This window comes from Balaenoptera acutorostrata, chromosome 2, assembly GCF_949987535.1.
Source record: "Balaenoptera acutorostrata chromosome 2, mBalAcu1.1, whole genome shotgun sequence".
Classification (NCBI taxonomy): domain Eukaryota; kingdom Metazoa; phylum Chordata; class Mammalia; order Artiodactyla; family Balaenopteridae; genus Balaenoptera; species Balaenoptera acutorostrata.
The window spans coordinates 176,215,785-176,233,043 of record NC_080065.1 but is presented as its reverse complement, the minus strand read 5'-3'; the positions used below and the strand labels follow the sequence as shown (position 1 = coordinate 176,233,043).

At 56.7% G+C, this 17,259-nt stretch overlaps 1 protein-coding gene and 2 non-coding genes across 9 annotated transcripts; all 3 read left to right on the top strand.

Annotated features, from left to right (window-relative positions):
* Nucleotides 1-1,916: 1,916 nt before the first annotated feature.
* On the top strand, nucleotides 1,917-15,536 carry TNPO2 (transportin 2). Of its 7 annotated transcripts, none has more exons than XM_007171948.3 (25): nucleotides 1,917-2,041; nucleotides 3,335-3,446; nucleotides 4,106-4,181; nucleotides 4,264-4,413; nucleotides 5,141-5,247; nucleotides 5,336-5,469; nucleotides 5,563-5,644; nucleotides 5,721-5,843; nucleotides 5,950-6,068; nucleotides 7,001-7,061; nucleotides 7,162-7,327; nucleotides 7,545-7,697; nucleotides 8,994-9,219; nucleotides 9,423-9,594; nucleotides 10,075-10,161; nucleotides 10,240-10,347; nucleotides 10,445-10,603; nucleotides 11,131-11,218; nucleotides 11,404-11,502; nucleotides 12,078-12,173; nucleotides 12,507-12,612; nucleotides 12,905-13,004; nucleotides 13,084-13,158; nucleotides 13,275-13,402; nucleotides 13,486-13,649. In XM_007171948.3, the coding sequence occupies exons 2-24, from the start codon at nucleotides 3,348-3,350 to the stop codon at nucleotides 13,380-13,382; spliced, it is 2,694 nt and encodes an 897-aa protein (XP_007172010.1). In that variant the 5' UTR covers nucleotides 1,917-2,041; nucleotides 3,335-3,347; the 3' UTR covers nucleotides 13,383-13,402; nucleotides 13,486-13,649. The 7 variants fall into 7 exon arrangements, with proteins under 7 accessions (XP_007172010.1, XP_057396038.1, XP_057396037.1 ...); XM_057540055.1 differs by lacking the exon at nucleotides 1,917-2,041 and adding an exon at nucleotides 2,151-2,171; XM_057540054.1 differs by lacking the exon at nucleotides 1,917-2,041 and adding an exon at nucleotides 2,367-2,385.
* LOC114236442 (small nucleolar RNA SNORD41) lies at nucleotides 9,279-9,348 on the top strand. The gene has a single exon (XR_003622402.1). It is a non-coding gene; the product is annotated as a small nucleolar RNA SNORD41 (small nucleolar RNA).
* Nucleotides 11,260-11,334, top strand: LOC130707435 (small nucleolar RNA ZL2). The gene has a single exon (XR_009007329.1). It is a non-coding gene; the product is annotated as a small nucleolar RNA ZL2 (small nucleolar RNA).
* Nucleotides 15,537-17,259: the final 1,723 nt, after the last annotated feature.

Here is a 17,259-nt window from a genome sequence, read left to right as displayed (position 1 = left end):
TGCATAATAAATACGGGGAAAAAAATTTTTTTTTTTTGATTTTCGATTCAGTACTGAAATTCACCATCTGGGGAGAGGAAGAAAGACCTGTGATCACACGAGGGCCAATACTGTGGACTATCCAGGCAGCAGGGGTTACATTATTCTGCCCAGACTCCTCTCTCCCCCGAGGCCTGCTCGGGGCCATTGGACGCTAGACATATTAAAAGTAGGGGGTGAGCATTAACAAATTCTCTCCTGCATCTCCAACTCGCTCCCCACCTGACCCTTGTCTGAGGCAACCCCCAACCGTGAGCAGAAAACTCCTATGGTTCGCATCCTCTCCCGAAACCTCCAGATCCCGTCCCAGCCCCTCAGCCTCATTCTTCCTTCTGCTCAACGCCCAACTCTGGGGGGCTCTCCAACCCCTCAGATTCGAGTCTCAGCCAGAGACCGTAAGCGCGGCGACGCGGGCGCACGGCAAGATGGGACTTGTAGTTCTAGGCCCTCATGATGCGTGAGGGAAGACCATTGCGCATGCGAAGGCGGCGGCCTTCCGCACGTGTCTCTCAAACCGGTTTCCTGTCTAGCGGAGCCGGCTGAGGTGGGAATCCAGTCTGCTACTTTAGGGATCCCAACTCCTGAAGTGGAGTTTGGCGCCAGCTGACCCTTCCCAAAACCCTGGCGGCCCCAGTATTCGGCAAGAGAGGCCTTAGGTACCTGTTTTTCATGAATGAACGGAGCCAGGACTGACTTTGCCAATGGCAAGTGGACTGAGAAAACTGTCCCCCTCCTCCAGGCTGGGGCAAGAATTGACCTGTGCCTCTCCCGAGGCCAAAACGTCCCTCAGGGCAGGGCTGGGTTGTTCTTTGGGATTAGAGCCCTAGTTGATTCAGTAAATTCAGTAAATATTGGTTTAGGGAGGGGCCAAATACAGTAAAAGGACGGCCTTGAGCCTCGGAGTAAAAGCCACGTTTTTGAACAATTTACTGCAGGTCTTGTAATGCTTAACTTGGATTATCTCTAACCCAGCAAACTATTCTTACACCCATTCGACAAATGGGGAAACTAAAGCTCCGAGGGGCAGAAGGTCGCCCAACTTTGTCAGGAGGGCGGAGACGTGGGGAGGGGGGAACGGGGACGCTCATGCTCCTCCCTACTCCACTTTACTCTTAAGAGAAAGAAAAGGGGTGCCCTACTTTGTCCTCAGACGGCGCAAGAATCACGGAATGTCTTTTTTCATCTTCCTTCCCTTACCTAAATTTCCTTAACTGTTTCACTTCATTCAGCCTCAGGGATCGAAAGGAGATAGGCCTTTTGCTCTAGCGTTTATTTTATTAGTTCATTTCGTTTAAAATTTTATATCCTCGTGGGGTTTTTTTCCCCATATCCTTTTAAAAGTTGTCAAACAGTACTGAAAAATAAGTAACGCAAAATATGGCAGAGGCTTCTTCAGGAACCCAGCCCGTCTCAGGCACTCCTTTTGTTTGGCTTTCCCTCCTTTGTCTCGGGTGTAATGTCCATCCCAGGCTCAGTCCCCTCCACTCTTTCTCTGCACGCACATGTACTCCTCCCAAGTACCGTCTGGATGGAGGGAGGAAGGCACAGCTCAATTCTGAGAGGAGGGGGGTGACAAAGGCGCAGGTGGCTCTGACTGAAGGGTTTCCGGGTCCACCATACACCAAAAAGTCCCACGCGCCACCAAACTCCTAGTTCCAGAAAAGAGCTCCTGTCAGGCCAGCGTGAGACAGGCTGAGAAAACGAGATGGTGGGAGGACCGGCCGGCCAGAGAGGCCTAGAGAGCAGTCAACTCTTCGGTCACGTGACCCGGCCTCCGCGGGGCCTAGGTCTCCCGGTGCCAGGCCACGTGTGACGGCTGCTTCTCCTGATTGGCTTTTCTAGGCCAGTTTGAACGGCGTACGGAAGCCTCTGCGGTTCATATACGGCCGCGTTTTTTTTTTTCCTTTTTTTTTTTTTTGCTCCCTCTCTTTGGCTCCCTCCTTCCTCGCGAGTCTCAGGAGAAGCCGCGGCTTAAGGCCCCGCTGCTGCTGCCCGAGGCCGGGTAAGTGAGCCTCACTCGGACCCTAACCGGCTGGGCCCCGGCTTGCGTCGACCCCCGCAGGGCTTCAGGCCTGCGCGGCGCGCGGCCCGGGCGTCGGGGCCGCGCCTGACCGAGAAAGGCCGAGAACCCGGTTGGGCCCGATTGAGGAGGCAGCGAGAATGGGCCGGGGCGGGGGAGGGGGGAACCGAGCCGGGCTTAGGGGGTGGGGCCTCGGAACCGGGCCAGGTCCCGGTGCCGCGAGAATCGGGCCAGTGGGGCGGCTGGGGTCGGGCTGGAGGGGCTCTGATTGGGGGAATCGTATGGGGACTGCTTAGGGACAGATTGGGGGACGTCGCGAGGATTGGGTGTGTGTAGGGGGCTGTTTCGATGGGGCATGGTTGGGTCTGACTGGGGGAGGCCGCACTGAAAAGTTGGGGGGTTGCTTGTTGGACCCTGATAGGGAAAGGGCTTCAGACTTCGGCCTAGAGGGCTTTTCTGGGTCTGACTGCGAGGCGTCGCTGGGATCAGTTGGAGGAAATGCCCCGGGGGGTGTTCGGCCAGGTCTAATTGTGGGGAGCCGCAGGGACCGGACGAAGAGGGTTTTCGGTTCGAGGTGGTGGGAGGCTTGGTCGAACTTGATTGGGGGAAGCAGCAGTGACCCGTCAGCGGGAGTTAATGCTGCTGACTGGGGCGGGGGGTTGGAGCGCTGTGGGGGAGGCTTTGCCAGACCTGATTGAGGAAGCGACAGGGACCCGTCCAGGGGCCTTCTGTCGCCGGATAGGTGGACTTGGTTGACTCTCCTGCGGAGAGGCATCAGGGACCTGTCTGGAGAGTGCTTTGGGTCTGATTAGTGGGAATCGCTGGACTGCGTGCCGGCACGGGAGAGACCACGGGGGCTGGGGCGCTATCGTGTTCTGGGGCAGGGCCCCTGGATGGGGAGGTGGCTGGGCCCTCGCCTAGCGGCTTCGAGGGAAGTGGAAGCCTTAGGGTCCGCAGCCGAGGGCGGCGGCATGGGCCGCGGTGGGATGAAGGTCCAGTGTTGGGTGGGATGAGGATCCGCCGGGTCCCGTCGCCACCTCGCATGGCCCGCTTCCACATACCCCCGCCCGCGCTCCCGAGCCCGCGACTGCGCGGCCGTGGATGGCGCAGCTGGCGGGGACCCCGCACTTGGGCGGGCGTGGATCGGCGGCCTCCCCCTGTCCGCCAAGGACGCTCCCGCCCTGCTACTGCCGCCACCACCTCTGCGGGGGCTCAGCCTGGGACTCACACGGAGCCCCTGGGATCCAGCGCTGATCCTGGCCCCTACCCCCGCAGTTCACCTTGCGCCATGGACTGGCAGCCAGACGAGCAGGGCCTGCAGCAGGTCCTGCAGCTGCTCAAAGACTCGCAGTCGCCCAACACAGCCACGCAGCGCATCGTGCAGGATGTATCCTTCCTTCCTTCCGGGTCTGGGGGGACGGGGCAGACATCTGCAGCTCCTGAAGGCCAGAGAGGAAGGGGTCTACTCCCTAATTCTTAGACTCTTTCTGCTGTGGCAGGAGCAGGCCTTGGCAGAGAATTAAGGATTAGGATTCTTGGGTCCCATTCCCAGAGGAAATGTGGCCCGGCAGGAGAAGGGGACACTTTTAGCTGGCGCTTGGCTTTAGTTGAGTTTCATGGGTAAAATTTCCTTTTTTCAATTGGTCATTTAAAATGCTATAAGTTAAACTTTTAAATTATTTAAACCATTAGTAAGTTTCACTTCAAAGTGTGAATTCCCTTCTTTTTTGTTTTAAAAAAAAGCATGTAACATTGGATTGCTAGTGAGTGGAGCTGCTAACTTCCTAGAGAGCTGAGTTTGCTAACCCTCTCCTGCTCTGGCCAGATCTTCAGGAGTGGTGGGAAGCTTAGGCGTGCTCCCCCACCCGCTGTATGAATCTCATGTGCTTGAAATGCTGTGTTATTCTGGGCATGGGGGTTGACAGATGGGGTTCCAGGAGCTGGTTGCCTGGTCCCCATAGTCAGAAGTAGTATCAGCTATATGGCAGTAAGGGGGCTCTGCCTGGGGAAGACCTCTGTCTCCCAAGACCCTTAACAACCTAGCAGAAACTCAAACAACTGAACCAGTTTCCCGACTTCAACAACTACCTGATATTCGTCCTGACCAGACTCAAGTCGGAAGGTATGCCCTTGGTGCCTCTCCACACAAGCCTGACTCCACTTTCTCCCTTGTGGTTCCCTAAGCCTCAGCCCTCTTCCCCCAGATGAGCCAACTCGCTCTCTCAGTGGCCTGATCCTCAAGAACAACGTGAAGGCACACTACCAGAGCTTTCCACCACCTGTGGCCGACTTCATCAAACAGGAATGTCTCAACAACATCGGTGATGCCTCCTCGCTCATCCGGGCCACCATAGGTAAGAGGGTGCAGCGGGAGTCAGCCTGTGACGATGCCCTGAGCTGTCACTCTTGGCCAAGAAACTTCTCAGTGTGTTAAGGATATTGATTCACTGAATGTTCCAGCACCGTGGATGGTAGTGTAGTACTGTTATTACTGCCATTTTACAGATGAGAAAACTGAGGCACATAGATGTTAAGGGATTTGCCTGGCAAGTAGGAGAGCTCAGAAGTGACTAGGTCAGGTCCATGCTCTGAACCATTCCCTCCTGAAACAGCTGTTCTCACTTCTGAGAACAGAACCTAGATGGCTTCTCCCTCACCTCCTCAGGTCTTTGCTCAGATATCAAGGAGTCATCTAGTAAGGCCTTCTCTAGCCACCCAATTAAAAATTGCTACCCTCATTCTCAGCACTTGCTAACCATCTTCTCTGCTTTATTTCCTCCCTTATCTCTTGGCATCTAGCTGCCCAGGTCTTTTGCTGATTTATCTTTACCTCACAGCCTCCCTCACTAGATAGTCAGGTCCTAAGGGCAGGGATTTTGTGTTTAGTTCTGTGCTGCATCCCAGGGCCTGAAACAGGGCTGGCTCACGGTAAGACTCAGAGGATCTCAAAGAGTGTGTAGGGTTACAGGGGGGTAGCGCACAGAAAGTGTGTGTGCTGGAGTGAGTGAGCAGCAAGGAGGGCTGGGGCGCCAGGCAGGCCCGCACCCAGCCTGAGGCAGCGTCCTTTCCTGGCCGCCCCAGGCATTCTCATCACCACCATCGCTTCCAAGGGCGAGCTGCAGATGTGGCCCGAGCTGCTGCCCCAGCTGTGCAACCTACTCAACTCGGAGGATTACAACACTTGTGAGGTAGGGGACGAGCCATGGCCTGCCTGCCTAAGCGGGAGCTGGGGCCAGACCGGGACCCACACCCATGTGCCTGCTCCCCTCCACTCAGGGAGCCTTCGGAGCCCTGCAGAAGATCTGCGAAGACTCATCCGAACTTCTGGACAGCGATGCCCTCAACAGGCCCCTCAACATCATGATTCCCAAGTTCCTACAGTTCTTCAAGCACTGCAGCCCCAAGATCCGGTGGGTGCGGCTCCCCAGGGGTCTGCAGGGGGCCTGGAGCAGTTGGGACGGGTGGGGTCAGGGGTGACCCATGTGCTGCCTGCCCCCTGCCAGGTCCCATGCCATCGCCTGTGTGAATCAGTTTATCATGGACCGGGCCCAGGCACTGATGGACAACATCGACACCTTCATCGAGGTGGGCCACTGGGCTGGGGAGGGGAGCAGGGGGAGGGCCAAGGGCCCAGCCGCAACTGACCCCGGCTTCCCTGCAGCATCTGTTCGCCCTGGCTGTGGATGATGACCCTGAGGTGCGGAAGAACGTGTGCCGTGCACTGGTGATGCTGCTGGAAGTGCGCATCGACAGGCTCATCCCCCACATGCACAGCATTATCCAGGTGCGCCTGCAGGGCCAGCCCGCGTGTGTGCGCTCAGGGGTGGGAGGCAGGTGGGGAGCCACCCCTAGCCGGGCCGGGCCTTAGCCTTTCTCCCATCCCACCCCAGTACATGCTGCAGAGGACCCAGGACCACGATGAGAACGTGGCCCTTGAGGCCTGCGAGTTCTGGCTGACACTGGCCGAGCAGCCCATCTGCAAGGAAGTCCTGGCCTCCCACCTGGTCCAGTGAGTGCTGCTTCTGCCCTCTGTCCCACCCCAGCCTCCACCCCTTGCCATGCCTATTATGCCTCTCCTTCTGGTCAGCTCCTGCGCTAGCCTCAGTCCACATCTTGTATCTCGGTTTACTTTTATTCCTGTGCACGTTTATTTTGCAAACGATAAGTATGTAGCTTTAATGACTTAAAAATTAGGTTGTTATAGGTGGAAAAAAGTGAAGAGTCAACAGAGGCTTTGGGCATAGCTGGATCCAGGTGCTCAAAGGATGTGAAAGGCATCTGTCAGGTCTCAGATCTACTTCCTCTATGTTGACTTTGTTCTCAGGCACAGCCTTCCCTCGTCGTAGTACTGTGGCCTTCTGCAGCCTTCCAGCTCAGGAGCCTCAGAGTAAAGAAATGCTCTCTCAACCAGTATCTCCGCAAAAGTCTTAGGGCTGATCTCCTTGACCAAGTTGGATCACTTTTCTATCCCCGAGTCAGTGAGGGCTGTAACCAAAATCTCCGATCCCGAGGTGCATAGGCTCCAGCTGAGGGGGCAGGCTGCTCTGCCTGTTTGGTCCCCTAACCAGGCCGCATCCTAGGGAAGTGCCTGGTGACAGGGCCACATGTCCCTGCTTTATGGTGTGCTAGGGGTCAGGCACTATTCCAGGCTTCTCAGTGTATTCAGGGGTCAGGAATTCACTGAGTGGCCAGGGGTCTGGGTCCAGAGCCTTCCTGTGGAGCTAGGAGTAGTGTCAGCTCTGACCCAGTCACAGTGGCTGAGACTCGGCTGAGATAGTACCCGCTAAGGGAAATGAATGGGTGTAGGAGAAGCAGGATCAGCGTGTACAGTCTGCTCCTTGGCTCCCTGACCTCCTCCCCTCACCTCTGCTTCCCTCTTCCCCAGGCTGTAAGCCCCCTCTGGGGCCCCTGCATCCTGATTAACAGCCTGTCTTCCAACAGGTTGATCCCTATCCTGGTAAACGGGATGAAGTACTCAGAAATCGACATCATCCTGCTCAAGGTTAGTTAGGGCTGACCACCAGGCACAGGCAGGTGGATGAAGGCTGGGGCACTGGGGATGGGGGCCTCTGTGGTGCTTAGCCATCTGACTGGCTCCACAGGGGGATGTGGAGGAGGATGAGGCCGTCCCCGACAGCGAGCAGGATATCAAGCCACGTTTCCATAAGTCACGCACGGTGACGCTGCCCCATGAGGCTGAGCGGCCTGATGGCTCTGAGGATGCAGAGGATGATGATGACGATGATGCTTTGTCCGACTGGAATCTGAGTAAGTGGCCTGGCCTGGGGTGAGAAGGGGCAAGTAGGGGGCAGCAAGCCCTGGGCTCCCCTCTCAGGAGGTAATCAGAAGCCTATACGGAGCAAATCATGAAGATTCTAATCATGGTCTCTGATCCCGGGGGGTACAGAGAGGAGGGCTGGTGGCCTGCCTGATGTGCCTCCCTGAGCCTGCCGCCCCTCCCCCCCCATTTCCCCTCCCCCCCCAGGGAAGTGCTCGGCGGCTGCACTGGACGTCCTGGCTAACGTCTTCCGGGAGGAACTGCTGCCCCACCTACTCCCCCTGCTCAAGGGCCTCCTCTTCCACCCCGAGTGGGTGGTCAAGGAGTCGGGCATCCTGGTGCTGGGCGCCATTGCTGAGGGTAAGTGACCTGCCAGCCTGGCTGCGCCTGACCTCTGATCCTCACACCGGTGTGAGACTGGGGCTGGCCCAGGCAGGCTTGTGCGGGGTGACGCCATCCCCAGGTTCTCTCCAGAGGCCTGCTCACCCCACTCCAAACAGCTCTGGGATTTGAATGTTCCCTCAGCCCGTGGGCCTGAAAGGGACCCCCGAAAGCAAGCTCTCTCCTTAATTCTCATGGACAGGCCGTAAGCATACTTACAGCAACAATAATAAGAACAGGCACTTCTGCAGTGCTTGCCCCAGAGCAGGCAGCCCTGTCCTGCGGGCTCACTACCCCCTGAGGAGGTGGGTTTCTTAGATGGGGGAACTAAGGTGCAGAGAGAAGTAACGGCACTTCCCTCGTCACCCAGAGTGAAGCTGGGCCTCAAACCTGCTCTGGCTGCGAGGCTGGCCTGCCAGAATCAGAAGTGTGCAGCGGTATTTCCTTAAACTTCACACGGTGTGCTTGTGCTGTATCGACACGGTTTCCAGGTTCCCCTTGTCCCGATGGATGGGGTGTACAGCGTGAACTACCAGAGGGCTTTGCAGAACTGTTACAGGGATCACACACGACCCCCTCAGCATCCAGGCCTGCTAGAACAAGCAGAGAGGGCAGCAGAAGCCCTCACCCTGGAGAGCTTTTCAGAGTTGTCTAAGGAAATGTTTCCTCATATAATAAGTAATGTGTCTTATGTTAACAGGACACCTAACATGTTACACAATGCACATATGTATGTTAATAGACTATGTGAAGTGTATTGCATATATAATGGGAAAAGATCTCAAGGAACTGACCCTAAAGTGGTAAAAATAGATCTCAGGGCTTGGGATTATCAGAGGGTGTGCTATTTATTATATGTGTTCTGTAATGAAAAGAGAGACATGGTTAAGGGTTTTTAAAAAGAGAAGATGTAAAGTAGAAAAAAATCACAAACATCCAAGAAAGGTTTCAAAGGAAAGGTCCTTTCTGTCCATCTGGGTTGTTACTGCCCATAAAGCCCAAGTCAGTGTGCAGCCTGGCCATCTATGAATGAACTAGTGACCAGGTAAAAACATCACAAGCCCTGCAGTGGGGTGGAGCTGATGGAAAGTCTTGCTCTGATGCCGTTTCCCATCCCCACCCTGCCTTTCACTGGCTCTGTGACTCTGAGCCAGTTACTTAACCTCCAAGCCTCAGTTTCCCCATCTGTCAGGTGCGGCTGATCTTCTCCCCAGGAGGGTGGATGTGGCCTGGCCCAGTTGGGCTCAGCCTTGCCTCTGTGCCGGCTCCTTGCAGGCTGCATGCAGGGCATGGTGCCCTACCTGCCAGAGCTGATCCCACACCTCATCCAGTGCTTATCGGACAAGAAGGCCCTGGTCCGCTCCATCGCCTGCTGGACCCTGAGCCGCTATGCCCACTGGGTGGTTAGCCAGCCCCCTGACATGCACCTCAAGCCTCTGATGACGGAGCTGCTCAAGCGCATCCTGGATGGCAACAAGAGGGTACAGGAGGCGGCCTGCAGGTGACCCTCGACCCCTGCCCCCACAGCCCTCACCTCACCCGGCCCCACTGGCTGCTCTCTGGGAAGTGATGATACTCATGACCCCTGACATTGTGCTGATTTCTCACGTATTCGTACTGGCTGATCCCGAGCGCACCCTCCCTGACCCCACTCAGAGCCCAGCCCCGCCTGCGGCTGCCTGCTAAACCCCTCCCCCCTTACAGTGCCTTCGCCACCCTGGAGGAGGAGGCCTGCACGGAGCTGGTGCCTTACCTCAGCTACATCCTGGACACCCTCGTTTTTGCCTTCGGCAAGTACCAGCACAAGAACCTGCTCATCCTCTACGATGCCATCGGCACCCTGGCCGACTCTGTGGGCCACCACCTCAACCAGCCGGTGAGACCCCACAGCGGCTCCCTCCTCCCGATCCCTGTGCCCCTTGGCATCCGGTGACCTGGCGGCGACCCGTGTCGCACGCCAGGGACGTGGCCATGACCTCGACAGGCAGACAGACAGACCCGGCCCCAGCCCTCGCCCTGCTCCCAGTCTAGTGGGGGAGACAGACAGTTATGAGACAGCGTGGTAAGTGCTGTGCCGGGGGAGCTCAGGGGCCTGCGGGAAGCAGGAAGCGCTGACTCAGGCTCCGAGGGGCAGGAGGGGGGCGGGGGTGGGGCTCGGGATGGGTGAGAAGGGAGTGAACTAGAAGGGCCTGGAAGTCTGGCTGGATGGCGAGGCCTCGCAGGGCCCCATGAACCAAAGCGAGGAGCCTAGACCTCATTGCTCAGATGACGGGCACCTCTGAGTCACAGGGAGCCCTGCTGGTTCCCAGGCCACCACCCACACCCAGGGAGCCCCAACTTCCTGCTCCCCTTCCAGGAATACATCCAGAAGCTGATGCCTCCGCTGATCCAGAAGTGGAACGAGCTCAAGGATGAAGACAAGGACCTCTTCCCTCTGCTGGAGGTGGGTGAGCTCCAGGCCCTCTCCCGAGGCCCCGTCCCACCCACCTGAGCTCACCTCTCCTGCCCTCCTCCCCTCCAGTGCCTGTCATCAGTGGCCACCGCCCTGCAGAGTGGCTTCCTGCCCTACTGCGAGCCCGTCTACCAGCGCTGCGTTACCCTGGTGCAGAAGACGCTGGCCCAGGCCATGGTGAGCCTCCCTCCACCACCACCCCACCACCCGCTCCTCTGCTGCTGCCCCAGCCTGGGCCCACTCCCCTCACCTGCCTGCCCCCTTCTGTGCCCAGATGTACACCCAGCACCCGGAGCAGTACGAGGCCCCTGACAAGGACTTCATGATCGTGGCGCTGGACCTGCTCAGCGGCCTGGCTGAGGGCCTGGGCGGGCACGTGGAGCAGCTGGTAGCCCGCAGCAACATCATGACACTGCTCTTTCAGTGCATGCAGGTGGGTGGGCCCCTCGCAGGCCTCTAAGTGGACAATGGTGACACCCAGCAGCCTTTGTGGGCTGCCTTGGGTGGACTCAGGGCCTTGGTTATGCCCTGAGGACATCAGGGAGAAAGGACCTATTAAAAAAAAAAAGCTTGTAATTATTTTTAAAAGTGATTCAAATAAGACATGTAAAATCTCATTGAAAAACCCAACAATGTAGGAAATTAAAAAGTAGAAAATAGGAAATGTGAAAGCACAAGCCCCTCCAATACCGCGCCCCTACCCCCCAGTGTACTGAGGATGGGCAGCAGTTCCAAGTGCTCTCTTCTGTAGTGGTACCCTGAGCTGGGCATTCTCGTTCACATGCCCCCTGAGTCCCAGATGTACGGATGGGGCCTGCAGCCTTGGCACTGGGAAGTGGCAGGGTCAGGTCATGCTCCAGGAACTGTTCCCTTAGCTGCCCTGCTCTGAGGGGTTAGCTGGGATCCCGGCTGGTTGGGGGAAGGGGAGCCCGGCCACGCTGACCCTGCTCCAACCCCCAGGACTCGATGCCTGAGGTCCGGCAGAGCTCCTTCGCCCTCCTGGGAGACCTCACGAAAGCCTGCTTCATCCATGTCAAGCCCTGTATCGGTACGACCCCCATTTCGTCCTTACCCCATGACCCCAGCCCTGGCCTCAAGTGATGGAGAGATGACCTGGGAGGACTGTGACCGAACTGGGGTGTATTCGTACTGTCTGATGGGGCCTGCCCCGCAAGTTTCCGAAGCTTACCCTGGCTGGCCCTCCTGCTCAGCACCCTTCTTTCTCCCTACCAGCTGAGTTCATGCCCATCCTGGGCACCAACCTGAACCCCGAGTTCATCTCTGTCTGCAACAATGCCACCTGGGCCATTGGCGAGATCTGCATGCAGATGGGTAAGTGCCCCACAGCTGGGCAGGCCCTGTTCCTCCCCATTGGCTTGTTCCCAGCCTGGGGGCAGGAGTCTGGCTCTGACTGACAGGTTCCCTCTAGAGGGCCCTGGTGCTCCTTGAGGAAGGCTCCAGTTGGCCAGGGACAAGGGGACACCTCTGAGCGTTTTCATCCGAGATGGGGACAAACGGCTGAAAGGCCATTTGTAATTGGCTTCTCCAAAGAGGCACAGGACAGGAGGCCTGTACTTATTGGACTACTTGTCACCTCCCTCCCCTCCAAGCAATTGGCTGAAAGGCCCCCTGGGATTGGTTGGGAGACTGTGACTGCTTCTCTGCTCTCTGCCTAACCCCACAGGGAGGCTGGGTAGTGTGGTCTCACCCTGGTGTCCAGCAGTGACGCCAGGGAAGCTTCTGGTGTTGGGAGGGTGTGGGTCTGTCTCTGGTTGGCCATGGACCCTGGGCAGCAGATAGCTGGAGAAGGTTGCTTGCTCCCTCACTGGTTGGCCAGTGTCTGGATACAACTAGGGTCAGTGTGGGTGGCGTGGGCTGTGTGGGGCTCTGACTGGCCTGTCCCCCAGGGGCAGAGATGCAGCCCTACGTGCAGATGGTCCTCAACAACCTGGTGGAGATCATTAACCGGCCCAACACGCCCAAGACGCTGCTGGAAAACACAGGTGGGCCCCAGGCCTGGGCCCTTGCCATCCCCTTGCCCGCCTCCTGGAGGTGGGGTATCCTGGCTGGGAGGGTAGCTGACAAGAGGCCTTGGGAAAGAACCAGGGAGGGTGACTGGAAGGGCCTGGAATGGGGCTATGGGAGGAGGCCTAAGAAAGATGTTGGCCTCGGGGGAGACCTGGGAGAGACCCAAGTGGGGTGGGGAGGAGACCCTGACTGGGCCAAGCTTGGGGGCCCAGGGAGCTAGCAGGAGCTATTCTCTTGGGGCCCGTGGGGCGGGGCTGGTGTCTCGTGCTAGAGGCCCTGCCACGTACCGGGGCCGCTCGGGGTTGCAGGTCGCCTGACGAGTCCCTCTGCCATTCCAGCCATCACCATCGGCCGCCTGGGCTACGTGTGCCCACAGGAGGTGGCACCCATGCTGCAGCAGTTCATCCGGCCTTGGTGTGTGCCCACCTGTGTGGGGCCTGCCGTACGGTGGGCTGGGCAGTGGGGGGAGGTTGTGACAGGCCCGACCCAGTCCCTCGCCTGTGCCCGCCCAGCCCTACCCTGCCCACCCGTGGATGCCCGACCCAGCCCCACCGAGCCCTGATCTCCTGCTTCCCCCATGCCTCACAGATACATGTCCCATCCCAGCCCCACCACCCACTGGCCCGCTGCTCCCCGCTGTCCCCCACAGATGTCCACCCTGCCCCAGGCCCACTGGCTGATTCCCCACTGCTTACCTTCCCCACAGGTGCACATCCCTCAGGAACATCAGGGACAATGAGGAGAAGGACTCGGCCTTCCGAGGCATCTGCATGATGATAGGCGTCAACCCCGGGGGTGTCGTGCAGGTTGGGGCAGCTGGGCTCTGAGGGAAGTTGCTGGGGCTGGGCTTGGACGGCCCCTCACGTGGGATCCGTCACGTTTCAGGACTTTATTTTCTTCTGCGACGCTGTAGCCTCCTGGGTGAGCCCGAAGGATGACCTTCGGGACATGTTTTATAAGGTAGGGCTCCCGCTTGGCCCTGATCTAGTCTCGGAAGGTGGCAGGGTGGGGAGAGACCGAGTTCATCTTCATCTTGCTCCACTCCGGGGCGCCCCTCACCCCCTCCCTCGCTGCAGATTCTCCATGGCTTCAAAGACCAAGTTGGGGAGGAAAACTGGCAGCAGTTCTCAGAGCAGTTCCCGCCGCTGCTTAAGGAGAGGCTAGCTGCCTTCTACGGGGTCTAGATGAGTACCGCGACTGCCAGGTGAGGAGGCCGTGTGCAGAGAGGGCTGGCGCTGTTGTGGGAGCCAAAGGGGCGCAGGCCCTGACCCCCTCCTCTCCTCACAGGTTTCTGTCTGCGTCGTCGTCAGAGGGGTTGCTGGGGAGCGCGCTGCGTCCAGAAGTCGCCGTGCCCTGGTCGAGGGGGGTTAGGGAGGAGTGAGTGGGACCCAAATCCAGACACCCTCCCCGTCCATCTACCTGCCATGCCCGGCCATAGGCCGGTCAGCGGGTGGGCAGGTGGGTGGGGCCTCCACGTTCATCCTATAAATGGGAGGGGGGTGGGACTTCTTGGCAGCAAGGGCCCCTTGCTCTAATTGGGGTCACCTCAGGCAGCCTACTTGGGCCAGCCACGTGTGGGAGGGAAGAATCAACACGGCCGACCAAATCCGGCTTAGGATGAGGCAAGGGAAAAGCAGGTGGGGAGGGGGGTCCTTGTAGAGACACGTACACTCACACGTACACACGTGGCTACACGCATGTGCGGGCGCTGCAGCCAGCCAGGCTGGGCCAGCCGCCCCACCATTTCCCCGACTGCATGGAGACAGTAGAATTAGTGAACCCCTGAGTTAACTCGTAAGGCCTTCCGTGTAACCTGCATCTAGAGTTTAAGAAGCTTCTGCTGTTTTGCCGGAATTGGCGGTGATTAGGGAGGGCTGGGTGGGTTGGGGATCTCCGCTGGGACCCTGGGGCGGGGGGGGAAGAGGACGGCCACCTTGGGGCCGCCCAGTCAGCACGCACATGCTTTGGACCTGCTCCGCACACTTCTTGCCAGCTCTGTGGCAGCCTCAGCCAGTGTGTCTCCCTCCTTGTCCCGTCCCAGCCAGAAGAGGGGACCACCGAAATGGCCGGGGCTGGCCAGAGGTCGCCCTTTTCTCCCTCCCCTGTGCTCCAGTGACTTTCGAAGATGCTGGGCTGGAACCTTTTCCCCCTGAGGAGAGTTGGGGGCAGCCAGAGCTGCTGACATCTACCCCTGTGTCTCTCCTTAAGCAAGTCTGTTTCAAAGGCAGTCCGTTTCTCTGCTTCCGAGAGCCCTCTTCCAGGCCTGGGTTTTAACACAAGGGCCAAGGCTGAGGCATTTAATTGATGGTGATAGAAAACAAAGGCTTATGCTTTGCCAGCAAGAGGGAAAGCGAAGGCTTGGAGGAAGGGAAGGGTGGTGTATTCCCTTACCCCACTCTGGCCCTGGGACTTCCTGATCATCACAGCTCCCAGTAGGCCCCAAGACCCCACCAGACTGGGAAACTTCTGGGATTGGTTGGGGATGCAGTCACAGTGGGAGAGGCTCCCCTAGAGAGAGGGGGTGTGGTTACTTCCCAGTTGGCCTCAAAACTGAAACCAAGCCTTGAAGCCCCCTTAATGTTGTTTTCCTCTTCCCTGCTTTCTATACTTCTCTGGGGGCCTCTTTTTGCGGTTTTGGGGGTTTGACTGGATTCCTGCATTCTGGGGCCTGCTCCATGCATCCCTCTCGAGCACTGGATCACACCCTCATCACAGCCCTGTGTCTCCTGTCAGACAGGGTCAGGCCCCACCTCTCTTCCAAGGGGCACTTGGTGCACATTCCATAAACTCAGCTGGTTCCCCCGCTGTGAAACTCCAGCAGGTCTCTGGAAGCCATTTGTAAAAAAAAAAGAAAAGAAAAAAAAATTAAATACCATTTAATTTTCTGGTAATTCCAGTTCTTTGGAGCATCCTCTGCTGGGTCTTGGGGTGTGTGAATTGGCTGTCTGATGGGATTGGTAACCCCTTCTCCATCCAGGATGGGGGGCCTCCAACCACCTTCAGGGAAGGGGAGCCTGGTTCTAGTTATCTTTTTTCGTTTTCTTTTTTTTTTTAATTAAGAAAACTATTTAATTTTTTAATTTATTTTTTGGTTGATTTTTGCACAACGAAGTTTCAGCTTCTCAACCTTTTCCCCTGCGCAGGGCTGCGGACCCTGACTGGCCTCGATCTGCAGTCCCTCTCGTTCCCACATCCCTCCTTCCCCCTCATCCTCTTCTTCCTGCGGGCTCCCAGGGTCTGTCCATTTGTTACCGTGCTGTGCTGGGGACTGGCGCCAAGGTGGCGTGAGATTCCACTTGTGTAGAACTTTGTTGAGTAAAGATCAGTTTCTTGTGAAACCCTTGGTCTCCATCTGGCCTCTTGTGTCCTGGGCTTTGGCAGTAGAGAAGAGACGTGGAGGGGGGCCTGGGAAGTTTTAGAAATAGGGATGCACAGGAATCAGGTCAGGAAATAATTGTGGGAGTGGGGAAGTAAGTAAGGTTAAAGATTAAATGTGGTAACGTAACACGTGCAATGCAGTGTCTGGGACATAATTACAGCTCACTAGAGCCTGAGCTCACTAAAGGGGACCCATTAGTGTTACAGCCCAGATTCAAGATCCCCATCTACTAAAGACTAAACTGAGTGGCAAGGAGCAAGACCTTGCAGCATTCTTATCATCTTTGACTTCACAACTCTGGATTGCTGGGCAGGTTAGACATTTTTGTAGAATGCTCAGCTCAGCGCCAAGCCTATGGGACATAGGTAAATATGTGCAACAGTTAAAGGCAAATGAGAAACTGTCATCTGGGGACGCACAGGCCTCAGGATAAAATCTTGTTGCAACCTCAGTACAGCCCAAGGATCACCTGCATCAACCTGGGAAAATTTTTTAAAATGCTGACACACAACCAACTTTCGTTTAACAAGTGTGTGCATTTTAGTGAGAGGAAAGCTAATCAGTGAAACAGCGATATGTCCCATAGAGAAAAATACAGCGGGGAGAGGAGAAAGAACGTTATGGAAAATGGTCACAGTCTTAACAGTAGGGTACTCTGGGAAGGTGATTTGAGCAAAGAGCCACGTGGTTATTAGGAGAGTCAGGCGGGGACTTCCCTGGTGGCGCAGTGGATAAGAATCTGCCTGCCAATGCAGGGGACACGGATTCGAGCCGTGGTCCGGGAAGATCCCACGTGCCGCGAAGCGACTAAGCCCGTGTGCCACTACTACTGAGCCTGGGCTCTAGAGCCTGTGAGCCGCAACTACTAAAACCCGCGCGCCTAGAGCCTGGGCTCTGCAACAAGAGAAACCACTGCAAGGAGAAGCCTGCGCACTGCAACGAAGAGTAGCCCCCATTAGCCGCAACTAGAGAAAGCCTGTGCGCAGCAATGAAAACCCAACACAGCCAAAAATGAATACAATTAAATCAAAAAAAAAAAAAAAAAAAAGAAAGAAAAAAAGTCAGGGGGAGGGAATAGCTAGTGCTGCTTAGAATTTGTGCGTTAACACTGCCTGGTTCAAAAGAGGCTGTCGGTAAATGAGATGCTGTTTTTATCAGTAGGATTTTGTGTAACTCAGAGTTAACTTTCACCGAGGTCTCTGCAGTGTAACTGCTTGTTTCTGGCTCTGGAAAAAAAGAACAGGAGTTCGAGTCACTAGCATGCCCAGACTGCGAACCAGGAAAAAGGGGTCTTCTATTTGTAAGGTCATTGTCACCTGTGAGAAGTGCCTTCGACAGGGCCGTGTTTTTTTTTTTAAACAACTCCTGTTTATTTATTTATTTTTATTTTATTTTATTTATTTATTTATTTATTTTATTTATGGCTGTGTTGGGTCTTCGTTTCTGTGCGAGGGCTTTCTCTAGTTGCGGCAAGTGGGGGCCACTCTTCATCGCGGTGCGCGGGCCTCTCACTATCGCGGCCTCTCTTGTTGCGGAGCACAGGCTCCAGACGCGCAGGCTCAGTAATTGTGGCTCACGGGCCTAGTCGCTCCGCGGCATGTGGGATCTTCCCAGACCAGGGCTCGAACCCGTGTCCCCTGCATTGGCAGGCAGATTCTCAACCACTGCGCCACCAGGGAAGC